This window comes from Microtus pennsylvanicus, chromosome 4 (genome assembly GCF_037038515.1).
Source record: "Microtus pennsylvanicus isolate mMicPen1 chromosome 4, mMicPen1.hap1, whole genome shotgun sequence".
In the NCBI taxonomy this organism is placed as follows: Eukaryota; Metazoa; Chordata; class Mammalia; order Rodentia; family Cricetidae; genus Microtus; species Microtus pennsylvanicus.
This window is the reverse complement of record NC_134582.1, coordinates 110,981,044-111,008,998: the sequence shown is the minus strand read 5'-3', so window position 1 is coordinate 111,008,998 and position 27,955 is coordinate 110,981,044. Positions and strand designations below refer to the sequence as shown.

Below are 27,955 nucleotides of genomic sequence, written 5' to 3'. Positions count from 1 at the left end.
ACCCTAAATGAATAGGTAGAAATTGGTCTTCCGTTGTATATCACAGTATCACCAGGGAAATGCAAATATTCACTCCTTATGGGCAGAGAGGAGCTCAGTCTTACAACAGACATCAACAAAATCCGTGGTTTAAATTACAGACTAACAAAGGGTTTGTGGGCTGGAAATTAAGTTCTACTGTTTAAAATCAATCACAGAGACTGTCATTCTGCTTATTGCTTGACTTCCTAACAAAGATTTAAACGAGGACTTTATGTACAAGTAGAAAATGTCAAGAGTTCTGTTTTTTTTTTTCAGGCTTGTGTGGGTGGGACAGGCAACCATTTTAGGGCATTAAGGTAATTAAAATAAAGGGGGCTTTTCCCAGAAAAAAATTTTTTTTCATGTTTGGTTTTATTTTCAATTGACAAATCAAAACTACAGTTTATAATGGGATATTTCCATACATGTGTACATTGGGGAGGAATCAAATGGAAAAAACATTCCTTTACCAAACGGTCATAGTTCTTATGGATGAAAACAATAGAATTAATCAAAGTCCACAAACCAACAAATTATTTTCTGGGGAGCAAAAGGTCAAAAGAATAGTAAGGTTTTCAATGGGCACTAGACTTTAATTCTAAAGTTACCCCAGAGATTCCAGGCAGGAATTCTGCAGTTTCTACTCGGCCTTTCCGTGGGATCAAGACTAGGGACAGGCATGAACAGGGCCAGCCAGGGGCAGTTTTCTGATGCGGTCTCCTCTGTCACTTGGTTTCATGTTGTGCTATCACACCAAAGCTGAGTAAGTCCCCAATAGCCCTGTCATCATATCCGAGGACCTCTTTCAGAATGTGCTTGGTGTGCTGTCCCAGCAGGGGAGGTGGCTTGGCCTCTGACATCTTGAACTTGTTGTATCTCACAGCTGGACCTGTTGGCGAAAGCGAATGAAAAAGTCAGTTGATGGCTGACCCTGAGAAGCTAATTTCTCAAGTAATGGAGCATTTCCAATGGACTTCAAGGTTTTCTGCATTACACATGCTCTTGAATGTGCACCATTGTTTATTGTTGTTGTTTGTTTGTTTGTTGTTTCATTTGTTTTAGGGTTTTTTTTCTGGGAGTATAGGGGAGGTTCTTGAAGCTTTGATTGTAAGTCTAGCCTTTAATGTCTGAGCCATCTCTCTAGAGATGTAGCTTTCCTTAACTCAAGTTCATCCAAATGTGCAGTGACCTTCCGACCTGCACATCCATATGCAGTGGTCTACATGTCTGTGCCCGGATTGTTCTTAAGCTACCACAAACCCCTTGAGGGGTAGAATATTGATCTGGGAGGACTGTAGGTCCAAAAGCATGATGGTCGTAGAGTCAAAGTGTCTGTGATGCTTGTGATCTGACCCAAAATGAAGGTAATGCAGAGTGATGAACTCACTGTCTACTACACAGTTCTAAAATTTAGTTCTATCTGTGTCAAATCCTGACTCAGACTCTTGTCCTTGGCTTATAGTGGTACTGGAAATGGTACTGAATACTGTCAGAGACTTGTATTGGGACCTTGGGATTCATATTTTTTAGTAGAACCATCTTGGTCAAATTACTTACCCTCTTGGAGCTTCATATTCCACAACTGTAATATAATCATGTTTACCACACAGACTTGAGGTAAGGATTTAATTGAGCAAACAGAAAAAAAAAACACTAAGTAAGAATTCCATAGCCTATAATAATACACAAAACTTGCTGGCTATTATGCTTAGGAAAGCCACGAAATCTCTTGAATCTTGCAGTTTAAGGGGATGAAGATATATACTGTCAGATGTTTGACAGAACTGAGTCATTGTAAACAGAGGAATTCTAGCAATACTTTCAAAAATAACTACAATTGGTTTTATTATTCCCATTCTTCACATAACTAAAAGAAAGCTGGGAGAGGTTTGGCACAAGTCACGTGGCTGACGGTGTGAAGATGCAACTGTAGCCACAAGCATGGCCTCACATTAAAAGCTGTGTGCTCATTTTTCCTAATATGATTCTCCACGGTCAAGCTGGGCATTTGGGAATGTATTTCAACAAAATTTCATCTTTGTTTCCTCATTCTACATTAACTGTCTTTTGTATCTCATGTGATTAGACTTCAAGGTTGCAAATTAGGTAGCAGTCCCTGCAAAGGTTTGTGAAGTAGCACATTTCTGCCTCTAGAGAACTCATTTGAAGGTTCTAGCAAGAAAGCACAGCTAACTATTCATGTACTCATGATTGAAAACTGGTCCTTATCCTTCAGGGAAGGTCATTTTCTTTGATAGTGGTAAGCTGTGTTTTCTAGTGAGTCTTTGTTGCCTTCCATGGTTCCTATGATATAAAAGAAAGGGTGGTCATGGGTCAGCCGCAAGAACAGTAGCAGTGGAGTGAAGGCAACTGGAGTCCAGAAGCCCTGTATGCCGCAAAGCCCTGTATGCCGCAAAGGGCAGAGCCAGAGAAGCGAACCAAGTCCTTTGGAGGAGCCCAGAAAACGGTGAGTGAATCCCAGATAACTGAACATTGCGTTATTTATACTGTTGGAGTTCGGTTTTGCTTGGCTCAGATTATGACTGTGTTCTGGTTCTTCCCTCTTACAGAGAGTATTTCTTTTATTTTTTATTTTAATGGAGATCTCAGTTGAGGGACTTTGAATTTGAAAAGAAATGGGCTGTTTTAAAGGGACTGAAAACTCAATGTAAGATCTTGGTGGTAAATAAGAAAGGAAGAGTTGCAGCTTAAAAAAAAGGAATGGTGACAAGCCTCCGTTCTTTGATTTTTATGAATGTGGACTATGCCTCTGATTTCCCGTATCACAAGACCTGTGTATATAGTAGAGACTGCTGTAGCCTACATTTTACTGATGAGAAAACGAAGGTTTTTATAGACTAAATTGATTTTCTAGGTTAAGCTAGGATTATAACCAGTGACAGATCTAGGATAAGAACTCTAGTTTTGACAGACAAAATTCTAGCACAGAGAAGAAGCAAACACAAAATCCTACCATTAATCAAGAAGCTATTTGTGGTTGGTACCTGCTGGCAAAGGGAAAATGGGTTTTCTCCGGTAAAGTGACCCTGAGTATATCAACTATACCCCCAAGGCAAGCTCTGTGTCCAGGAGTAATTGATCAGTACAAAATGGAGTTCATGGTTTTTATTTGTTTTTACTTTTATTGTTTTGTTTGTTCAATTGTTAGATTTTTGATTTTTTTTTAAGTTTTTATTTTGAGAGAGAGCAAGAGACCATGAGTTTGGGTTGGTAGGAAAATGTGGAAGATCTGGGATGATCTGGGAGATGAGAAATAATATGATCAAAATATATTGTATGAAAATATTAATAATAATAAAGGCTCCAGTCTTTAGTCTAGTCTGTGTTCACTTATTCAAAACAATTATTACAATTAAATATGTGTATAAATATTATTAATATACTAGTGATTTTTATCCATTAATTTATTCCACTTATACATTTTGAGTAGTTATCTCTCTATCAAGATTTGGTCTAGATTATTTCCTTATAATTTGCAACAACAAGGCAAAAATAAGCAAATTGATATAGTCTAATAAAAATCAAAAATAATTATAAACTAAGGCCATAAGAGAAAAAATGCTATGAACATACTGGACAAGAAAATGAAAAACTAATAAATGAATGGAACAGTCAAAGAAAGCCTAATTAGTGTCACTGGGAAAGGCTTTGAGAGTTTAAAAATGGTGCCATTTCTTGCTTAGTCTCTTCTTGGTGCTTGTAGGTTAAGATGTGAGCCCTTGACTCCCTGTTCCCACTTCCATGTCTTTGTTCCACCATCATGGATTCTAACCCTCTGGAACAGTAAACCCAAATAAATTCATCCTTCTATAAATTGCCTTAGTCATGGTGTTTTATCACAGCAATAGAAAAGTCCTAACATAGAAGTTGGTACCTGAGAGAGAGCTATTGCTGTTACAGAACTGACAATACTATTTTTTTTTTGAGTAATGTAAGAGACTTTGTAACCTTGGAATAGAGAAGTGATTGAAGGATGTAAGTGGACATTAATGTGTCATCCTAGTAGGTGTTTGGAATACAATAGTGCTGAGAGCTATGTGGACTATGGAGGCCCAGTTCAAGAGGTTTTCAGAGAGAACAATATTGGCAATTGGGCTAGAGACTGTTCCTGTGATATTTTAAGAGAAAAAAAATGACAAAAAACTGCCTGTTTTCAGTCCATGTCCTAAGAACTTGCCTGAGGCTAAATTTAAAAGTATCTTAAGGAAAGGAATATTGATTTGACTGTTGATCTACATTGGAATAAAGAGAAGGGTATCCTCACGGCATATCCTCACTCAGCTACCTACCAACTTGTGGAAGAGAGAATATAGCATTTTCAGCTCCTGGAAAACAACCACAGTCATAAATTGGTAGTAATGTAATTCAATGTCCATCACAGGAGTCTTTGCATAAAAGCCCCAAGAGGACAAGAGGCCCTGAGAAGCCATTTCATGAAGCTGTATAAGTGTAGTCTGGCTTGCATTGGAGATCCCAAGATGTCGGAGATGCACTGCTGTGAGATGCATGGTAGAGAGAACTGCATTCAGGGAGAGGAACCAGCCCAAGACGGTGGTATATATCGCAGGCAACAAAGCCAGAGCAATCTAAGTCCTTTAACACTAGATAAGAAGCTATGGAACTTGATGTTTGTCCTGATGAGATTCAGTCTTATTTTTAATCAAATATTTTTTCACTATGTCCCCATACCTCCCTTTTTGATTGGTAATGTATATTTTGTGTTTTTATTTATTTGAAATACATAATTTGATTTGAGACTTTGCCAGGAGTCTCAGAAGAGATATTAATCTTGGGACTTTTAAGAAGTGCTGTGGCTGTGCAATATTATGAAACTTTTGAAGTTGAACTAAACGTATTTTCCATTATTACGTGGCCTCAGGTCTATAGAGATCAGAGAGTGCATTGTGATAGTTAGAATGCGATATTCCTCACAGTCTCAACGTTTGAATACTTGGATCCCAGTTGAGGGTATTGTTCAAATATAGTTAGGAAGTGAGGCCTTGCTGAAAGAAGTGTGTCATTGGGCCAGATTTTGAGAGTTTCAAGACCTGTGCCAATTCTAGTTTGCTGTCCTTGCTGGGTACTTGCAGGTGAAGATGTCAGTCCTCAGGTTCCTGCTTCCATTAACAAACTTTCACTCCATCATCAGGGACTCTCACTCTCTGAAACCATAAGTCCAAATTAACTCTTCTTTCTATAACTAACCTTGGTCATGGTATTTTATCACAACAATAAAAAGTAACTGATACAAACAGTAATGGGGAAAGAATGGAAGGGGAATTCTTTGCATTTCAAAAAAACAACTGGTATAGCCGCAATAGATAGAGAAGTATTTTTAAAAAAAGAAGTTATGGGTGGGGTTTTTTGGATATACTAAGTTTGGGTGCCTATGAGAAAAGCAAGGATTAAATTTTAACACCATTAACTTTCTAACTCTCAAATTTAGGGATGAGATATACCAACCAATATGTATGTATATGTGTATATATATATATGTATGCATATATGTATGTATATATACACTAACTCATTCCTAAACATATATATGTTACTTATCATTATCATTAAAATGTCTTCATTCCAAAGCAATATAAAGAATGAATTTATTCAACATCTCTGATGCTGAGGTTTCCACAACTGGTCAGAATGCAAAGAACAACGGATTGTAGGATGGGTGCCTAGTCCCAGTTGATAGATCTACAACATAACTCCTGTTTAAGGCTCATGGAACATGATGGGAGAAGGGTAGAAAGATTTTAAGAGCCTAAGGAAAGGAAGTGTACTGTGAGATTGAATCTCCTAAAAATACAGCTAAACTACACTCATGAAACCTCAAAAATATTCAGATATTAGGCGTTAAGCAAAGGATAATGAGCCTATAGTCCATGACCCCAGAAAATCTAGGCAACAAGGTGAATCCTAAAAGAAACATATATAGATCACCCTGGAAAGAGGAAATAGACAAGATTTATGGAGAAAAATGATAGCATGAGGGTGAGGGAAGAAGGGTGGGGTGAAGGGGAGGAGGAGGGAAGAAGGTGAAGTGGGGAGGAGAACTTGAGGAAACAGGATGATCGAGATGGGGGAAGGGCAGAGAGGGAAAGCAAGGAAAGAGATATCTTGATTGAGGGAGCCATTATAGGGCTAGCAAGAAACCTGACAAGAAATTCCCTGAAATCTACAAGTGTGACCCCAGCTAAGACCCTAAGCACTTGTGGAGAGGGTGCCTGAACTGGTCTTGTCCTGTAGTCAGATTGATAACTATCTTAAATGTCCTCATAAAAGCTTCATCCAGCAACTGATGCAGAAATCCACAGTGGAGCACTGGACTGAGCCCCCACAATCCAGTCAAAAAGAGAGAGGAACAATAACACAAGCAAAGGGGTGAAGACCACAATGGGAATACCCACTGAAACTGCTGGCCTGAACTAATGGGAGCTCAATGTCTCCAGTTTGACAGTGGGGAAACCAGCATAGGACCAAACTAGGCCCTCTGAAAGTGGATGACAATTGTATGGCTGGGAAAGTCTGTAGGGCCGCTGGCAGTTAGATCAGGATTTATCCCTACTGCTTGTACTGGCTTTTTGGAACCTGTTCTCTTTGGAAGGATACCTTGCTTAGCCTAGATATAGTGGGGAGGGCCTTCGTTCTTCCTCAAAGCAATGTGTTAGACTTTGTTGACTTCCCTTACCCTGTCTGAGGAGTAGATGGGGGATTGAGGGGGGAAGGTAGAGGGAGCAGGAGGAGGGATGGTAATGGGGATTGGGATTGGTATTTAAAATGAGAAAAATAGTATTTTTTTAAAATAAATTATAAAAATGAGTATAAAATACACCTGCTTAAGCAAGATCTGAACAATGACAACAACAGACATACTAATGTGGAAGAGGAAAGTCTCATGGGTCCGGCTCATAGGCAAAAAGCTACAAGCAACTAATGACTGCTGGGAGGAGAATTAGTCTCCCCCAGGGATGAACCCTGTAAGTTTTTAGACAATACTATTGAAAACATATACATCCAAGAAACACTAAGGAAATTCAGCAGGTTGTACATCCATATACATAATTAAAGGAAAAGAAGCTATGGATTTGAAAGGGAACAAAAGGGATGCACAGGAGGAGAGGGAAATGATACATTTAAGCTATAAATATATTTAATTTTAAAATTGAGGAAAAAAAAACAAACCTAAGTTGTATATTTAGATTTTTCTGTACTGTCAAAGCTCATTTTGATTTTTAAAAACTGGTATATAAAGTAAATTTTTCTTATGGCATTTTCATGTATTCTAATGCTTTGGTTAATTATCTTCTCTACTCTCCTTATCTCCCTGCCCCCTCCCCAATATACTATCCTGGTCCCAATAATCTCCTTTTCAGGCTTATATAGTATGTGCACTATTACCCCCTCATCTCTCTCCCTCAAAGCTTATTTTTTCACCTCTTGGGCCCCAAAATATTTTTTGACTTACATCAACATGACCACACTTGAATCTACATATGAGGGAGAGTGATGACATATTACATACTATTTTTAGTGCTATCCATCTCTAAATTTCATGATTTCATATTTCTTAATAGCAGAATAAAATTCCATTGTATATATGTGCCATAATTTATTATCCATTCATCTCTTGGTAGACATCTAGCTCTCAGACAATGTCTACTGCATCAAAAATGTTTTGTGTCCATTAGAAGAAACTTAAATAACTAAAAAACACTCTCTCTGAAGTTCAATGTTTAGAGATAAGTTCAACTATTTGTAAAAAAAAAAAAAGCTACTATTTTTGTCATTAGTTTATGTTTATAGGTGTTTTGCCTGCATGTATGTCTGTGTGCCATGTGAATGCAGTGACTGAGGAGCCCCTAAGAAGGCAATGGATCTTCTGGAACTGCCTTTGCAGATGGCTGCTGGTAGCCATGTGGGTGCTGGGAACCTGAACCAGGTCCTCTGCAAAAGTAACAAGTGCTCGTAATTGGTAATTGCTGAGCCAGCTTTCCAGCCCCTGGCCTTGGTCTTTAACAGACCAATCTCTATTGCCTTCATGGTCAAACTTAAGACAGTTTTACTTTTGAAAGAATGCTTCTCTTTTTTTCCCCACAGCAAAATACAAACAAAGCAACTCACAATTCTCTTTTACTTAGAGGTAAACTAAATGCAGTGTTCTCCTTCCGTGCTAATAAAGGCAGTCACAATGAAGCACACAGTAGACATTCATGCTATACTGTCTTCCTCTTAAAGCGGAAGGTGCTTTGGAAGCATGCCACTGCGTTTACTTCTTTAACAAACATTAGTCATATGCCAGACCCATTGGATGTGTTTTATATATTTGCCTATTCAGTCCCCAGGACAAAGCCAGAACTCACTCTCATCACCTCCAATTAGCAAACGGGGACATCTGAGAGTTGCAGGGTTGTATCACCTGCTCAGGGCTGCAGACCTAGTGAAACAGAGCTCCAGGTAGTCTTGCTCCTGAACCCCAATCCTGTGTGAATCTGCTGCACGATCTCCTTGTATAAGAGCAGCACAAAAGTGGAAACCATTATTTCAGTTTGACAATGAACTGAATTCAGGTTTCCTAAAGAAGAATTTGGCAAGCATCGCTTCAGGCTTCATCAGTCCATCAATCTGTCTTCTTCCTTTTCCTAGATTAGAGACCTTCTAGATTTCTTGTGATACCTGTATCCACGAATATCTCATCATTTAAATTACATTGTTAAGTGTCATTGCTCCCCATGTAGAAAGTCATATAATTACATCACCATCAGTCCCTAACAGTTTCTCCTAGTTCTACGAGGCAATGCTTCCCAATGCCCTTCTTTCTGCTCACTCCAAAAGAAATAAAGTTTTTGCTGTGCTCTCTGGAAATCTGTCTGGTTAAAGACACAGGGAAGGCCAGTGCCTGGCACACTAGAGAATTCCTCAGACTAGCCATGTGGAGTTTTCCATCTGTGGTTTGAGGCCCTTCAGTAACAAAACCCTGGCTGTTTTGTCTCACCTCCCTTTAGAAAACCTCCATAATTCTTAGGCTGAAAGGAGATCTACCCAATCTACGTGAGCATCCCAAGCTACCATTTATCCAAGTTCAAGCTACTTATCTGTAAGCCAGATCAACTTAATAACACAAACAGTTGCAGGAAACAGAGGTAGCCAAAAACATGTGGGAAACCATAATGAATATTCAAGTAACGGGAACATAATACCACATCATCCTGAGGGAAGGGATTTGAACAGTCCCTTTTTCCAGAACTGCATGCACCTCCTGTCTTAATGATGCATTTCCAAAGCAGTGAAACAGTCTCTTGCTCACTCTGCCTCACACTAAATGGCAGCTGATCAGCACAAAGGGTTAAGTAGTTAACACAGCAGGCAAGTGTGATCAGTGACGGTAAGAATAACTAGAATTAAAACCAAATATATCTGCTTTTGCTTACTGTATTTTTCTTTTTAATTTCTTATATTGACTTTTCAAGAATACTTAAAAGCAAACATCTGTCAAATAATGTATGAAACATTATCTCAAAATGTTTTTATTTTGACTACTTTGGCCCTTTGCTAAGATCCATGCTGTGGATAGCAAACATTTCATCTTCAGGGCTTACTAGTGTAGCAAGAAGCCAAACTTCATTTTTCTAAAAATAATGATAGCTTAGTATCAAAACATTCCACAACTTCCCCTTCAGAGATTGAATCCATCATTATAACAATAACAATATTTTTTATATGGCACCTTTCAGCCATATAGCATCCAACTTGCCAAATGGGACCATACAGTTAGAACACATTAAACCCATTAGATGCAAGATAAAAACCGATTAAGACCATTTAAATAGCATGTAAGAGAGGCCGTAAGAGAACAAATATGGCTTGGGAGATCTTGAACCAAAGAACTCAAACGATGGCACTGCTTATGGGGTCAAACATTCCAGAAACTCAAGGCAGCATCTGGTGTGCGCCACCAACTATGCTGAGTCCTCAGAGCTTTACTTGGAGTTCAGAGGCACTTTATGTAACCTTTATTCTGATTCATTTTGATTCAATATTTTTAAAAGATTTTGGTTTTTAATTATGTGTACTTGTGGGTGTCTGTGTGGAGGAATATGCATATGAGTGCAAGTCCCTGCAGAAATCAGAAGCAACAGATCTTCCTGAAGTCGGAGCTACAGGTGGTTGCGAGCAACCCTACATGGGTCCTGGGAACCGAACTCAGGTCCTCTGGAAGAGCAGTCAGTTTCCTTAACTACTGAGCCACTCTCCAACACTCGACTCATTTTTTTAAAAACTCAATACCACTATTAGAGTCTCATTTCCAGCTATTTTAGTGGTTCCATGATAGTCATCCGTGCTGTTCAACAATTTTTCAACTTTTACCTTTTAGAAATATAAATGCATTATCTGTTTTGACCCTTGTTCAGTTGGGCCAGGCCATACAAGTTCTAATGAAGTGTGAATGGATGGTATTAGACTACTCCCTGCAGGGCAGAACACTTGCTTATCACAAGTATAGGGCTCTCCTTTCTTGACTAGCAAAGTAAGAGATAGTAACTACTTCAGCAATCCAAGGCTCTGTGAACTCAAAATGGACTCACATACAGCATGAGAATGAATTACATCATGTTTAAAAACACTCTATGCTCCATCCTGATTGTGATCTGTGCCTCAGTTTAGTACAGAGACCTAAATGCTGCAATCAGACAAGACCTTCACTGAGCAACCTCTGAAAAACTAATTCAGTCCAGACATTCAAAATACTTTGAAGCTGCATGATAATAGTTATTATTTATCGAATACTTACACATGTTAAGCATTTGGCAGAATGCTTCCCATATATTACTGTGTCAGATGAACTAAATGACACAGGTACGGTTAAAAGGTATGATTAAAATGAAACCCTTTCCTCAAAGGGGAAAGTAATGTTAAATAACATTATCAAAATTGCACAGCTTATCAACTAAAGAATTTCATTAGAACTTCGGCTGTCTAAATACAAAGTGTATGCTTATTAGTACAAGGATGTACTTCCCCTCTGCATAATGTAGAAGAAAATCTGGTCTCATATCAGTGGCTGAATAAATACCGCTCTTCGGCAGATGGTGTTCAAAAGCAGTACTGTTTTATAAATACTTATATATTTTGTGGTTGCTAATCTACTAAGGCATGTATTTTTCATTTGAAAAAGGAATGCGAAAACTTGTATTTTTGATTTATTTCTCTTATTCTAATCCACCGAAATGTCATAGTAGATTATCCATTTCCTATAGGAAAAATATATGGCCCATAAGGAAATGCTATTCGTATTTACTAGTGAGCAGGCTGTATCACCTCCAAGTACACGACCCAAACTTTCTACTGAGGCTTCTGAAAAATGTCCTGCTGGAAGGTGGTCTGTCCTACAAGTCTCTTGCCAGCACTCATATTTGTTTCTAATCGTTTCTCACACTTCTGAAAATGTTAAGGAGGGTGAAGAAACACCTTGCTGACAGCATGCTCATTGCCAAAACAATCAGCTCTTTCCTTTCTTTTTGCCTTCTAAAATTCAAGTGTTCGACACAAGCTCTTTGGGTGCATTCCCAAGAGTTTGTTTGGTTAGACTTCACCATGGAAAACAAAATTGGTTCAGCTGAAGTCTGTAGCCAGAACATTTTAAGCTTCATAGACCTTCAAAGTAGTGACCTTCTCTTCACCTCCTCTGCCTCTGTGCTCCATTAAGGAAAATACCGGAAGATGTTTCCAGTCATAGAATCCAGATTGCATTTCGATTCTAGTTGAGAAGAGGAACCGAGTGGAGTTGGAGCAGGTGGCCATTTGAGGCTCTTACCTCAAATGAGCTTTGGAAAGTTCTTCTGTAAATCTTTGAAAGTCTTTTGCAACTTAATAAATTTCTGTACTTCTTGGTTCCATATTAAAGGAACCAGATTTATTTCTACATTCTTTCTCTCTTCTTTCCCAAGAATCTCTACAATCAGGCAAATCATAATTATATTCAAAGAAGATTGAATACAATTAGGTCCCTAACCCTCCTGTTGAGAGAATGAAGATGAGTTCACTATATGCCAGAAAAGCTGATCTTTGTATTTCCGTTCTCTTGGCCTATACAGTGCAGGTGGGAAAGTCTGAAGAGGTCTGTGCTCTCCAGACTTCTGTCTCAGCTGCTATAAACCCATCTTCTCTGTAACAGCCCAGTGTTTCTTTGAAATATGGCAGCTCCCAGTAGTTCCATGCATGAAATAGCTCCCCCACATGTCTGACCTTTCCTGTAACCTCCCTTGTCCAAAGCATCCTATGATATGAGAACAACTTGTTCACTTTTTCCCCCTCAGTCGTTCCAGCTGCTAAAGATCACTAACCATGTCCTGGATTTGGTACATAGGCCAGCCTAGGATGCTTCTTACCTGGGCAATCCCCAAGTCTATACTGTCTTCAAAGTAATTCAGGATTACTTATGGTGTAGCTTTTTTCCCCCACAGCACAAAGGAACATCTCTCCTTTGACTCCCTATAATCTTTTATCTACTTTATTATCATGCATCATTCTTTTGTAATTTTGCTGAGACCAAAATAGATTCCAATTTTAATATCCCCCAGAATTTTTACCATGTAGAGCAATTTTAAAATATAGCTGCCAAAAGAATGTAAAAACAAACAAACAAATAAACAAAAAAATCCTATTAAGAGATTTAGAAATAAAGCCACTCAAAATGTAAAAAAAAAAAACCATTATAGAGAAATCAAAGTTTATGGACTGCTATATTTTGTGCATGTTTCTAAATATAGTCATCTTGATTCCTTACTTTTAATATGTCATGTCCAATCTATCAATTAATTCTATTGACTACCTTCAAAATCCAACCAGCGTTTAAAACCAACCTGGTGTAGTTATCCCTCTTGCTTGGATTTGTGTGTAAGGGCTTCATGCCAGGCGTATTCTCAACAAAGAAGATGGAAGACAAACAGCCTTTAAATAATTAACTCCAATAATCTTATTCTTTTACTCAAAGTTCTGTGAAGTCTTTCTTATTTTGTCCTTTAACAATGGGATCTAGGTTCTGCCTTACCCATAGCTTCCCTTGATCTCTCTTCTGTGCCTGCCTGACTTTGCATAGCCACAAAGACCTCTGTTTCTTTAAAGCACACTTCTAAATGTCTCTGCACACCGTTTGCTCTACATGGAACACCGTACCTCCTGAAATAGCCTTGAATCATTCCCTCCTGTCCTTCAGATCTCCTCAGCAGATCTAGCACAAGCACCACATGTCTGTCCTTATTTCATTTCAGTTGCCCTAATAAACACTCACAACTCCAAATTACAGTCCAGTATAGTAGGGAAGTCACAGTAGGAGGGGCTTCAAACACCTAGTCACACCACATTCACACTCCAGAGTAGAGAGAAATAAAGGCATCCACACTTGCTTGCTTGCTTTTTTGCAGCTGTTTCTTGCTATTGCACAGTTCAGAACCCCCTGATGGTGCCACAACAGTAGGCTGGGACATCAATCAAAGAGACCAAGTCAATCCACCAGTGACATCCCCACAGGGAAACTCCCACTCCATTCTAAGACATCTTAGCCCTCTTTAGGTCGTAGTTTTTGTTTCTCTATTGTACTTTAAAGAAATATACCATTTTCATCATATTCCTTTAGCTAGAGTGTACATGTCTTGATGGTGGAGAGCCTTGACCTGCTTTCCTTAAAATAAAATTCTGAAAGACAAAGAATGAGTGACTTAACTTAATCTTAGAATACATTTCTCTGATGTCTAAAGCAACGAAACTCAGGGTGTTGGTAATTTCAGACCTCAGGATTCTAGCAAAAGAGTCCCACTAAACAGACTTAAAAGCAAGATAAAATATTTTATTATTATGAACCCAAATAGGACCATGAAAACAATGTGTTTAATACAGTCAGACTTGAGTTTTGTGCATGGCAATAGCTTTGGATCTATTTACAAATCTTCTATATGTTGACATCTAGTTATGCCAGAACTATTTGTTAAAGATGCTTTCCTTTTTCCATTGTACAATGTTGGCTTCTTGGTCAAAAATTAGCTGTTCATAGGTGTTTGGATTAATGTCAGGGTCTTGAATTTAATTTCATTTGTGTGTGTGTTTGTTTTTATGCCAATACCAAGCTAGTTTTATTACTATACCTCTATAGTAGGGTTTGATGTCAAGGATAGTGATGTCTCCAAAAGATCCTTTATAGTATAGGTTTGTTTTAGCTATTTTGTTTTTTTTCCCTCTTAGCACTGTGTTCATAGTGCCCCATAGGTTTGGGGTTTTTGTACATTCATTTTCATTGAATTTTAGGTAGTCTTTAATTTTTTTCTTTATTTCTTCCTTGTCCCAGTGGTGATTGAGTTGAGTGTTATTCAGTTTCTATGAGTTTGTAGGCTATCTGTAATTTGTGCTGTTGTTGAATTCTAACTTTAAGCCATGGTGATCCAATAAGATACAGGGGTTTATTCTAATGTTTTGTACCTGATGAGATTTTCTTTGTGACTGATTATGTAGTTAGTGTTAGAGAAGGTTCCATGAGAAGAAGGTATATTTTTTGTGTTCAGATGGAATGTTCTATAGATTTTTGTTAAGTTTATTTGAGTCATAACATTTGTTAGTTCCCTTATTTCTCTATTAAGTTTCTGTCAGGCAGACCTGTCCAGTGATGAGAGTGGACGCTAAAGTCTTTCACCATTAGTGTGTGGGGTTTGATGTGCAATTTAAGTTTTAGTAATGTTTCTTTTACATATCTGGGTACCCTTGTTTTGGGGGCATAACTGTTCAGAACTGAGACTTCATCTTGATGGATTTTTCCTATGATGAATATGAAATGTCTTTCTTCATTTCTTTTGATTACTTTTAGTTTGAAGTCTATTTTGTTAGATATTAGGATGGCTACACTAGCTTGCTTCTTAGGTCTTTTTGTTTGGAAAGTCTTTTCCCAACCCTTTACTCTGAGGTAATGTCTGTCTTTGAAGTTGTGGTGTATTTCTTGTATACAGAAGTAGGATGAATCCTGTTTTTGCATCAATTCTTTCAGCCTGTGTCTTTTTTATAGGCAAATTAATACTATTAATATTAAGGGATATTAGTGATCAGATATTGTTAATTCCTGTAATTTTTGGAGTGTATGTTTCCCTTTTTTTTAGGATTTAATGGTATGGGATTATCTATTGCCTGTGTTTTCCTGGGTGCAGCTAACTTTCTTGGGTTGGAATTTTCCTTCTAACGTTTTCTATAGGGTGTGGTTTATGGATTGGTATTGTTTAAATCTGGTTTTGTCATGGGATATTTTATTTTCTACATCTATGATGACTGAAAGTTTTGCTGGGTATTGTTGTCTAGGCTGGCATCCATGGTCTCTTAGTGTCTGTATAATGTCTGTCCAGAACTTTCTGGCTTTCAGAGTCTACATTGAGAAGTTAGGTGTAATTCTGATGGATCTATTTTTATATGTTACTTATTCTTTTTCCTTTGCAGCTCTTAATATTATTTCTTTTTTCTGTATATTTAGTGTTTTGATTATAATGTGGCAAGGGGACTTTTTTTTGGTCCAGTCTATGGTGTTCTGTATGTTTCTTGTATCTTCATGAGTATTTCATTCTTTAGGTTGGAAAAGTTTTCATCTATGAGTTTGTTGAATGTATTTTCTGTGCCTTTAAACTGGTATTCTTCTTCTGTTCCTATTATTCTTAGGTTTGATATTTTCATGGTTTCCCATATTTACTGGATATTTTATGCTATGACTTTGTTGGCTTTAATGTTTTCTTTGACCATTGAATCTATTTTCTCTATAGTATCTTCAACACCTGAGATTCTCTCTTCCATCATCTGCATTTGTTGGTTATTCTTGCATTGGTAGTTACTTTTTGTTTACCTATATTGTCCAATTCCAGGATTCTATCAGTTTGTATTTTCTTTATTGCCTCTATTTCAATTTCCAAGTCTTAAACTGTTTTTGTCACCTGTTTGCTTTATCTTGTTTTTTTTATTTCATTAAGAGATTTATTGATTTCTTCCAATATTTTTTGCTTTTTCTCTATTTCTTTAAGTGATTTTTTTCACTTCCTCTTTAAAATCCTCTATCAGTTTCATAAAATTATTTTTAAGTAGGTTTTCCTCTGCTTCATCTGCATTGGGACGTTTAGGTCTTGGTATTGTAGAACCACTAGTTTCTGATGGTGCCATATTGCTCTTTAGGTTGAATGTATTCTTTCCTTGGCATCTACTCATCTCTTCCTCCAATAGGTGCAGGCAGTGTTTTTGCCTCTTGGTCTGATCTGTGCAGGAGGTGTTTGTGTCTCAGGGTGCCACTACTTCGCAGGGAGACGAGGATGGGTTTGTGGGCAGAGTGAGATTTGTAGTTTACATGGTCTGATGACACACATGGAGCAGCTTGCCCAGAGAAGGATCGTCTACTGCCTGGCTAATGTGGCTGCGATTGGTGGGGAAGGGCATATAGGGTATGCCCCTGGCATAGGGCCTAGAGACTGGAGTGGGCTGTTCAGTTAGGAGGCTAGTCACTTACCTCTTGGTCTGATCAGACAGTGTTTGTGACTATTCTTTTATTAAAATTATTTTTATTTATATTTGGAAAATAATAATTTTAGTTTTTATTTATACAAAAAATAATTTTTATAATTACACATTATTTTTTCAAATTTCTCTTTGCCAGTAACTGTGGTGAATCTCATATAACTATGATAATAATACATATCTGTTGTATATACAAGCATTGATGTTCTATTTCTTTTTTCATGGTCCCTTTTTTATGGTCTCTTAATTAACTACTTTGATGCTTTCAAAGTACACTGCTAATTACCTTTTATATTAATTCTATTGTTATTCTTTCCTGTTATCTTTCAAATATTTTAAGTCATTTAACATAGGTAAGAAGGGTCTAATTAACATTGAAAATCTGAAATGTTAATTTTATTTTCAGTATTTCATTATAAATATGAACATGGTCATTTTCAGTGCACTAATTAGATGTCCAACTAGTTAGCTTCCTCTTCAGTGGGAATCTTTACATTTTCTAGGAATACTAATTTAGGTCCTTTTTCTACCCAGTGCAGAGCTAGCTTTAGCCCAGGCTAGCTGGGAAGGCATCCTTTACACACTGAACTTAACTAGTTTTGCTTAAGTAAAGAAAAGACATGAAAGGAAATGAAGGGAAGTCAAAGGTATGTTGTTAAATTAAAAGAAAATTTACTGTACCAGTATACCCAGATGGATTATAAACAGTAAGTCAAATCTTTGCCTCCACAGGACCTCCTTGGAGGTTCTGATCTAGGTTTGAGCATGCTTATTTTTATTTATTTATTTATTTATTTATTTATTTATTTATTTATTATGCATACTATATTTTGTCTGTGTGTATGCCTGAAGGCCAGAAGAGGGCACCAGACCTCATTACCTATGGTTGTGAGCCACCATGTGGTTGCTGGGAATTGAACTCAGGACCTTTGGAAGAGCAGGCAATGCTCTTAACCGCTGAGACATCTCTCCAGCCATGCTTATTTTTAGGAGTAATCAAAATACTTTCTGTGTTTTCTGTGCGATCATAACCCAAGCCATAGTTTTTTTTAAAGAATTTTTAAAAAGATAGCATAAATATAAACCTCCATTAATCAGATCCCATTAATATGATCACATATTCTAAATGAAGTCGCAAATACAAAATGTTAAAATTGTTGGATCTTGAAGCTCAGATATTTGTAGAATGAAAAGACTAGGCATTTAGTATAGAGTAGAGAGAGTTCCACCTGTAAAATGCTAAAAAGTTTACAATACAACCTGAGAACCTTAATTGAGTCAGAAGCACGCATGTAAAAAAAAAAAAAGTCTGGCATACCATTGAGCATTTGTAAACCCACTGTTTGAATGGGGGAAACAAGCAGGTCACTAAGATTCACAGGCCAGCCAGCCAGGCCTAATGAGTGGGCCCCAGCTCCTAGAAATAGTATCTCCAAAGACAGGGATGGCTCTTGAAGATGACATCTGAGGTTTATCTCTGGACACCACATGCAAGCACACATACACACAATAAATATGTATGTAAATAGACAAATAAATAAGAGTTGGTCCATATAATAATATATAGGTTTCAATTGTCAGGCAGTTCTTGAAAAGTAAAAGTCAGAGATAATATGCCAAATAAGTCAACAGAAACTTTTGGAGAAAGGACATATTGGGCTTAGTGCTTATTGTCCCTCTTGGGGGAAAGTCAGGTTGAGAACTCACTGTAGAAACCTGGAGGCAGGAAATGAAACAGAAGCCATGGAAAGATGCTGCTTACTGGCTTGCTCAATGTGGTTTTCTCAAGACCACCTGCCTAGGGAGTGACCACTCCCAGTGGGCTATGCTCTTCTACTTCAGTCATTGGCTTGTCCACCAGGCCACTCAGATGGACACATTTTCTCTACTAAATTTCCTTCATCGCTGATGATTCTAGCATAGTTCAACACCACAAAGCTTTTTCCCATTCTTTATTATTGAAAACAGCTTTCCAATAGGAAGGTAGATGCCTTGTTGCTTTTGGTATTTATTAAAATGTAAACAAAAGGCTTTCTATTCCTATTATAGCTTCCTTATACCAAAAATAAGCAAAAAAAATATTTCAGAGCTTTCCAAATAACAACTAAATCAAGTTTTTTGACAATTGAACTTACCTGATTTTGGGCAAGAATGTCAAAAATATTACTGAGACAGAAAATTAAAAATAAAAAAATTAAATAAAACACAATATCTTAGAGTTCCAGGTTTGGCAAAACCAGAACAATTCCATTCTTCTCAGAGACTCTGTCTTACAGCTAACCACACTGAACAGGTAACAAAGCTTGTGGAAGCTCTTCGAGATGGAAAGGAGGGGTTGCACTGCCAAGGGACACTAGGGCTAGAGAAAGAGCATTGTGCATGCTTCTTGCAGGTTTTGTTGTTTACAGGAGGACATAAAAACCTTTGAGCCAGAAGTATCTGAAGGCAAATGCCACAAAAGACCTATTCCTCTTATCCAGAACACCAGGACACAGGGTACCAAAAAGATGCACAAATACTTTTGAATCAAACACCAGTGGGGAAAAATTCTACTCACATGGCCAAGTAATTCCAGTTGGGTCAAGAAGTCTGAATAATGTCTAGAGTTTCATAATATCCAAACATCTCATAATATCCTGAATAGAGTTACAACTCCTCATCTAGGAAAATCACAACTTGAGTGAGAAAAGGCAGCTAATGGATATCAGCGCCAAAACCAATAAAGTATTGAAGTTATGTGACAAAGATTTTCAATCAACCTTCATAAAATGCTTTGCAAGCAGTTATGAATTCTCTTGAAACAAATGGAAAATTAAGAAATCTTAACCAAAAAATACTTAAAAGATTTAAGTAGGAATTACGGAACCAGAACTAAAACCAGCAACCCTACCTCTCCACAAAGACACTAGTAAGTTCCACAAATGAGTGAAAATTATATAGCTGGAAATCTAGAAGGGTAATTCCTCAAGCAGCTTTGTTTTGGGTCAGGATTACTTTGGCTATCTGGGTGTTTCATGGTTCTATATGAACATTAGAGTTTATTTTTCTAATTTCTATGAAGACTGTCACAGAGATTTTTATTAGAATTGCATTGAATTCATAAATTGTGTTTGGTAGGATGGTTATTTAAAAAATATTAGTTATATTTATGTGTGAGATGGAATATCTTTCCATCTTCTAGTGTCTTTCCCAATTCTTCATAAATTTCATGTCTTCAAAGTTGAGGGGGTAATACTAATGTTGAGGAAGAAAGGGAGAATTGAGAACAATTATTATTATAAAGCCATAGGAAGATGTTATTTTATGTTTACATAAAATTTATATCTAATGTATATTATATTTATACATAGAGTTTATGTGAAGCTATGCTATTTCAGAGTAAAAATGCACTTCCAAAGATTTATAAACTATCTAACAAAATCCCATGAAAAAGTCCTCTTCAAGTTGTTAGTTAAGGTACTCCAGAAGTCTTCCAAAAAGCTACAGGCTATTGCCATTGACTGACTCACAGAAATCGAAGTTAAGACTTCATTGTTGAAGACACCACACGTTTTGAAAACATGGCTTTGAAGACTTGAGCTGGATCTGACCCATAAGCTTATTGCCTGAGAACTCTCAGCATATCTGCAAGAATTAAGAAAGCTGCTAATGGAGAAAATAAATGAAAGTCCTATCCAATGTAAAACCTATGAACCGCAACAGTGACCAGCCTGTAAGACATCCCCGAGCATGCAACAGTGGCACATGTCTTGTCATAACCAACAGCCATTTAATTGAACTTATTACCCACTCAAATGGAAGGAACTCACAGCTGATACTGTAACTCTAGTGGATTGTCTGTGGCTGGGTGGTTGTGGACCCTAGAGAAGAACCTACATACTACTGCTATTTTCTCTAGACCAGTATAATTCCCAAGTGCTTTCTAAAAGCCCACCCTTACATTCACAGCAAGCGTTACCTTTCCCTCATCAAAGAAGTTGCTTTTTACAGCAGGTGGAAACCCTCACAAAAATCCACAACTGCTCAAAATGCAGAGAACAACTGATAGTTGGGTGCCCATTCCCAATTGATACAGCTACAAAACAATCCCTGCATATAAACCTCAGGGAACATCGTGGAAGAGGGGGCAGAAAGTTTGTAAGATCCATAGGATCAGAATATCTGCTGTGTGATAGTGTCTTCTATGTATGAGAGAGTCGTACACCCAAAATCTTAACAATATTGTCACCTAAAGAAAACCTGCACAATAACAAAACCAAATGGCATCCCAACATGGATGCAGGCTAGAGAATCTCACAAGGCCCCATATAGAAATAGACAATTAATGGCTGCTAAGAGAGGAAGAATCATTTTTCTCCAGGAATAACCCCCCTGATAGGTAATCTAATCCCAAGTGGTCAACCCTAAACACATACAAGTAACATTAAGTATACTCAGGAAATTGTATTTATATATGCACATAAATTTAAAATGTAAAGAATGTTCTGAACTTGAGAGGAAGTGAACAGGGGACATAGGAGAAGTTGGAGTGAGGAGAAGGATGGGTGAAATGATGCAAATGTAATAATCATATGAATTTCTCAAACAATCACATAAATGTAAAAAACAATAGGCAATCTGAAAAATAAAAATTAAAGAAGATAGAAAAATTGTAGATAAATCATTCAAATTTATCAACATAACAGAGAAAACATCTGAAAAAGCTAAAGGAGACTAAGCTTAGGTACTGAGTACCTAAGATAACAAAATAGTTGTTTATTTTCATTTTTATCAATTAAATTACTCTCAAACCACCCCTCTTCTTTTCCTTCCCACCCTGTTAACTCTATTTCCTCCCTACAAGGATCTCTTTACATTCATGCTGTTTTGTGACCCACTAAGTTTAACCAGGACCAACTCTGTGCCCACGGGTTTGGAACTATCCATTGAAACCCAGTATGTTCACTAATGTGTACACACTAAAGACATTGAATCCCCTACTGCCAGAATCCATCAATACCTACTAGATCAGCCTGACCTTCCCCCTGATTCATGGCTGAGAAGTTTACAAACTCAGTCTTGAGTAGGTCCTTTACAGCTGCAATGAAATCCAGATTACAATGGCTGTGTCCTGCCTAGAAGGCGGCCTCTGTAGCCTCTCTTCATATCTTTGAGATCTTCCATCTTTCCACCTCCTTTTCCGTTTGCTGCTCTTTGAGGTTTACAAGGTGGTCTAATTATCGTAGGGCTAAACATTCACCTGTCTCTTGTTCTCAGCATTTAAAAGAACCATGGATTTCTGAATTCATCACTGTTCACTGGAAAGAACTTCTCCAGTTACGGCTAGAGAATCATTCATCTATCCATATAGATATTTCAAAGGCAGTATGACATGTCTACTTAGTTAAACAAGAGAAATAGATTCCCATTTATATGATTTTCCCAGCCATGTGTCTTTTGTTGTTTTTCCTTGGGTTTACAGTATTAAACATGTGTTCCTTCCTATGGAGTCATGGAGAAAACTACTGTATCACATCATGGGAGTATCAGAAGATGGGGAGAGGGGAAGCGGGCTGAAAAGTCCCAAATTTGGTGGAAAATATAAAGGCAATTCTGCAACAAGGAAACATACTTCAAATGGGATCAATCTTAACCAAACATGCTGAGCAGAGTCATAATTAACATTTGAAAACAAAGAATGCCAGAATGTCATTAAAGGCAAGAGAGTAAAAAGCAGCAATCTACCCAATGGGAAGTAAAAAAATGTAAAGATGTCAGTTCTTATTAGAAACTGTTGCAGAGCAGATGCAGCATGCTTTAAAAGTACTAAAACAGGGCCAGTGAGATGGCCCAGAGATAAAGGCTCTTGTCTTCAAGCCTGACAAATCTGATCTGGATGCCAGGAAAGCACATAGTTGAAGAAGAGAACTTATTTTTGTAGGCTGTCCTCTCCAAAACAGAGGTTATCACAAAAGTTAAAAAAAATATGCTGCCCAGAAAAAAATATTTTGAATTTAACAAATAACATAAAAATAAAAGAATAAAATATGTTGTATTGCCGGGCAGTGGTAGCGCACGCCTTTAATCCCAGCACTTGGGAGGCAGAGGCAGGCGGATCTCTGTGAGTTTGAGACCAGCCTGGTCTACAAGAGCTAGTTCCAGGACAGGCTCCAAAACCACAGAGAAACCTTGTCTCGAAAAATCAAAAAAAAAATGTTGTATCATATAACACTAATATACACAAAGGCTGATTAATCTGATGATAATGACATAATACTTCTAAATGTGAACATATCCTACAAGAGAATAATAGAACTTCAATTTTAAAAAAGCAAAAGTCGATAGTACCATGAGAATAAATGGCAGATTACAAAACTCTTCAACATACCACGTTGCAAATGAAAAAATTACCAATCAGACACCAGCATGGTATAGAAGAAATGAACAGCACAATCAATCAGCAAGAGCAGAAGAGACATTTGAAGGTTTCCAAATAAAATTCACCAAGAGTCGCCATATCCTGGATCACGAAACAAATCTCATAAACGTAAATGACCTGGAATCTGCACAGGAGTTTAACTCCATTGCTGGGGTCTGACTATGCCTGCACTGGACCCACTTCTATGCCTTGTCCTTTTTACACAGAAACAACCTGATAAGAAAGATTGTGTTTGATTTGTTTTGGTCCCAGTAAAAAGTTCAGGACACACAGACCCCAGCCCTAATGTGCACAGAATGCTGCACCCAAGCCCTTATTCCCTAACTATTAAAACCTTTACCAGTTTCTGAGGTAAGTCCCTACATTAGGAGGGCCTTGAATAAGAGAGGTTTCTAATGATTACATGATCTTAAATTCCAAAGTATTGGTAAAGTTACACTCTTTAAGATCTCTCTTTGATTCATACATGGCTATCTTCTCAAAGTGTCTTTCTTTGTCTTCCCCTATATTTGTCTGTCGAAATATCTTCTTCTTATTAGTGCTCTAGTCATTCCATATTAAGCCTCGCCATAATTATATCCCGTAATTTAATTACATATTTAAAGACCCTATATCTAAATACAGTTACATTAAACAGTGCAGAAGTAATATCAATAAATGAATTTTAATTTATACAAGCCAAGAAAAAACCCAGGCTAAACTTCTTTCCTTGATCATGTAATTTTTGCATTCTATTTTGGAGTCACTATACTCATTTTGGAAATTTCAATATGTGAATAATAAAATATACAAAATTCATTCTAGTTATATGAATCTGATTGAGCATACCAAATCAGTCACTATAATCCACCACATCAATAGGCTAAGGAGAAAAGTCTTATGATCATTTCAATGTATTAAAAATATTTCAGCACCTAGTGTGAAAAAAGTAATGATAAAGGGCACCTTCTCAATGTGGCTCTTAAAAAAAGTTGAGAAAACAAACACAGTAGTAAAATCTACCAGATTCTATCTACTCATCATAAAAGAAAATATTTCTTCTAGGATTAAAAACAGCGTAGAGATACCCTCCTTTACCATTCTTATTTAACAAGGTATTGCAAATTCTAATAAAAGTTTATGCAATAAAGCAAAAAAAGAAAGATAAGGAATTACAGTGAAGAAGTGAGTCATACCCATTTGTGATGACATACTTATCTGCAGAAAACTCTAACCAACAAAATCACATAGACAAATTCTCTTAATTGAGGGAGGTGGGCAAGGGCTGTGATTTTAAAATAAACATACAGAAAGCACTAACCTTTCTATGTGTTAGCAAGGAAAATGGGGAAACAAATAAAAAAAGTACTATCCCTAATTGTTCTATAGAAAGTAAAATGGACATCAATTAAATATTTCATATACTGATTATGCTGAAAATTACAAAATGCTCATGAAAGAAATAAAACTCAAATAGAACAGATATACCATTCATAAATTTCAAAGATTCATCTATTAAGGAAGCCATCTTTTTCTCAAATTTTCACATATACAATGCATACTTCCTTTCAAAATCTTAAAATAACAAAATGATCAATGGTTATTAGTAGTGTTTGAATGTAATCAAACACTGAGGATGGATGAATAGAAGACCAGTGAATTTAAAAGGACAGTACGAGGAATTCCTGTACAGAAATTAAATGATATGTTAACCACCAAAGTTATATATTTCAGGAAATTCTATGGAACTAAACACAAAAATTCAAGTCAAATAACAATTGGTGAAATGTGTTTAAGATAAATCTGTCTCGTTGTATTATAATGATGTCAGATTTTAAGACTGGGTAAGTTTTATTCTCATAATCTTATGTAAATCCACAATTATCTCAAACTAAAAACATTTTAAAAGCTATACAAAGAAAATAAAAATCCAAATTGTTGGGGGACACATGGATGTAAGCCTGTTCTAACTTGACTGAAAGTCAGAGAGTTTGAGCTCATCTTTGCTCTTTCAAAGTTGTTGACCAGTGTGGATACACATCCTGACCTAGTGTGTGGTTACTTGGAGTTTAGGACATTAAGATGACCCATAGAGATGGATCTGCTCGACCCTAACTAAAGGTCAGAGAATTTGAGCCTACTTCTGCTCCTTCTTTTAAAATAGGAGGTTTGACATAGAGAGTAGTTGCCTACAGGATACTTGGTCAAGGGTGTGTTTAGTGCATATTCCTGCCTTAAACATCAAATACTTTACTCGGGAAATAGTAGTTTGACATCTCAAGTATTGAAGCAAGGAACTGTTCTTGCTGTCCTTTGTGTCATGTTAAAGCAGTCTTTTGCTTCCCCCCCCCCTTTGTATTGGGGTAAAAAAGCAGTTAAAAATTAAACAAGGGAAAATTCAGTATTCAGAATTCACTGAGTTGTCCTCCCGGTACTATCTTGCGTTTCTGTGTTTCTTTCTTATCTCTGTTCCTCCTGCCTAACATTTCTAATCCACACGCCCCTACCCTAGAGCGTATGAATTTCCTTGAAGCTGGTCTTCAACATAAAATTATAGCTTATGCTTGATTAATGCTTTTCATTTGTTATTGCAAATCATTTTTGTTACTCTATTGCTTACTCCTCTTGTTACTATGACAACATAGCTGACAGAAATAACTTAGGGAAGGGGAGATTTATTTTGGATCACAGTTTGAGGGAGACTGAAATCCATAAAAGCAAATACTAAATATCACAGGACCACGTCCAGCATCTGGGACTCATGATGACATCATCTCCACTCTAACAGGTTTGGATGTCCCTGTCAATTCAAGGTCATTGTCTTGGACACAGTATTTCTCCCTCTTGGATTGATTCCATATTATGTCTGTAGCTTTAATTGGATAATGTTCCACAGTTCTGGAACAATTTCCTGATGTCTCTTTTTAAACTTAGGCCTCACCTTCTCAACTTTATACAATGACCTCATAGAGGTTCCTTAAAGAGAATCTAATCCTATCACATAATGGCTCATCTTAGTTGCTATCTAGGACCTTTGTCTATGATCCTGTATCTCTTCAGCTGTGCATGCCTGAAAACAACGTGAACACTCTACCAAAGATCTGCCAGCTTGAGGAGTTGTCTATTTCTCTTCTACCAAAGCTGTGGTAGGTTCTGTATGACTTGGTGGCTGATCTGAGAAAAAACTTCCCTGGGAAAACATTTTGGAGCATGATCACTTTGATGGTTTTCAAAGTTCAGGCTTTATCTTCCCAAATGAATTTGCATTGTTATGAACTAGAGTACCAGAAGGGGAAATTGCTTATTGGTGCGGTGCAGAGCTTGAGGTTTCTCTTTAATGGCACTAATCTCAAGGAATCGCATCTTCTATCTCCACACCTACCTTGCATGAAACTTTAAATTTGCAGGCTCCTTTTCTTACTGTACTCTCTTCAGTTTCCTGCTCCTTCTTACTATAAATCTGAGTGAGAACATAAGCAGTAATCATACCCCATCCTGAATGTTATACTACTTTGAAATTTCCTCTGCTAAAGTTTACATTTTGGGACTGCATTACATTTTGACTCATCTCTTGCACACTTGCACAAAGTTTTAAAATATGAGAGAAAATGTCCAGGACCTTTGCCAACATATATTATGGGTTAAACTAAGATTTAAGAGTCAGCTAATAAGAAGTTAGAGCTAATGGGCCAAGCAGTGATTTAATGAATACAGTTTCTGTGTGGTTATTTCAGGGTTAAGGTAGCCAGGCGGCCGGGACAAACAAGCAGGCCCTCCTCCAACATACCAGTTTATTTGCAATGGTCTTTTAACCAAATTTCCCCAATCTGACTAATAGGGACAAATACACTATCTGTTTGAAACATTTCATATACTAATTATAATAAGGTCTCTATGAAATGGCCCACCAACATACTTTTGAACACTTCTGATGATAAAGCCATCCACCTATTCTGTATTGGTTGCAAAATTGTAATCTGTAGAAAGATAAAGATCCTTCTCTGTATAACTAACAAAATGCTAACAAAGAAAGTCAACTGTATGTCCTTTAATATCTCTTACCCACCCAACCCTCAGTTTATAACTAGCACAATATGCATCCAACCATCCATATGTCAGTCCAACTTTACCAGGATGAATTCTTCACTTCTGTTTTAGCCATAGAGACACATACTTTTGAATCTCAATTTTATTGAATTTCCTAAATGATACTTCATACTTCCCAGGAGGTTAAAAAGTCAACCTGATTTTTTTTTAATTTAAAAAGATGAGAAGATTTTTACTCCACAAACAAAGAATTAATTTATTCACATAGGAAAAGAACTAGGCAATAAAAGTCTTAGCAATCTACAGAGTGAAACAACACCGAAAAAAAAAATGCAGTGGTTCTATTGACTGCCAAACAATAGTATAGTGTGGAGTCTTGCCTAACTGAATTTAGAGTGCTCTTTGCCACAGTCCTTCACCTAATGGAAAGCCCTTTGCAGTATCTGGGTTAAAGGGGAACTCAGCACTCCAGATGCTGCCTCTATTACTGTCCAGCTGGGATGTTTCAGACCCGAATCTCATATGAACTTTCTCAGCCCAGGAACAAAGAAAAGTTTGCAGCACCTGACCTCAGATCAGGTGACTACTCATTAATAAGAAGCATAAGTAACATCTGGGAAAGGAAATGTTCTTGAAAAATATTCGTAATTATTCTTAATGTTTCTCCCAACTGAAAAATGTTTGTAAAGATTATTTTAGTTTTAAAAATACAATGTAGTCCAGGAGTATAAAACAAGGGGTCTGGGGAAACTAGGTAGTACATGTACCAGTACAATTTAAAATGACAAAGCACTGTACAGGCTATCTTCTCCAAAGAAGAGTCCTATAACAAAAGTAAGTTAAGTAAGCATTTACTTTCCATGCAAGGAACTTTCCATCACAAAGAAACTTTCTTTGGATTATCAATGCTTCTTCTTATGTTCTGAATCTCATAAAAAAAAG

At 37.1% G+C, this 27,955-nt stretch overlaps 1 protein-coding gene across 2 annotated transcripts in view; it reads right to left on the bottom strand.

Annotated features, from left to right (window-relative positions):
* Positions 1-392: 392 nt before the first annotated feature.
* Sugct (succinyl-CoA:glutarate-CoA transferase) overlaps positions 393-27,955 on the bottom strand; it is a 661,530-nt gene continuing 633,967 nt past the window's right edge. Inside the window, exon 14 of one of the 2 annotated variants that reach the window (XM_075971076.1) lies at positions 393-910. In XM_075971076.1, coding sequence (XP_075827191.1) covers positions 747-910 — 164 coding nt within the window. In that variant the 3' untranslated portion in view covers positions 393-746. The remainder of the gene's footprint in view (positions 911-27,955) is intronic. The other variant, XM_075971078.1, reaches the window with a different exon arrangement.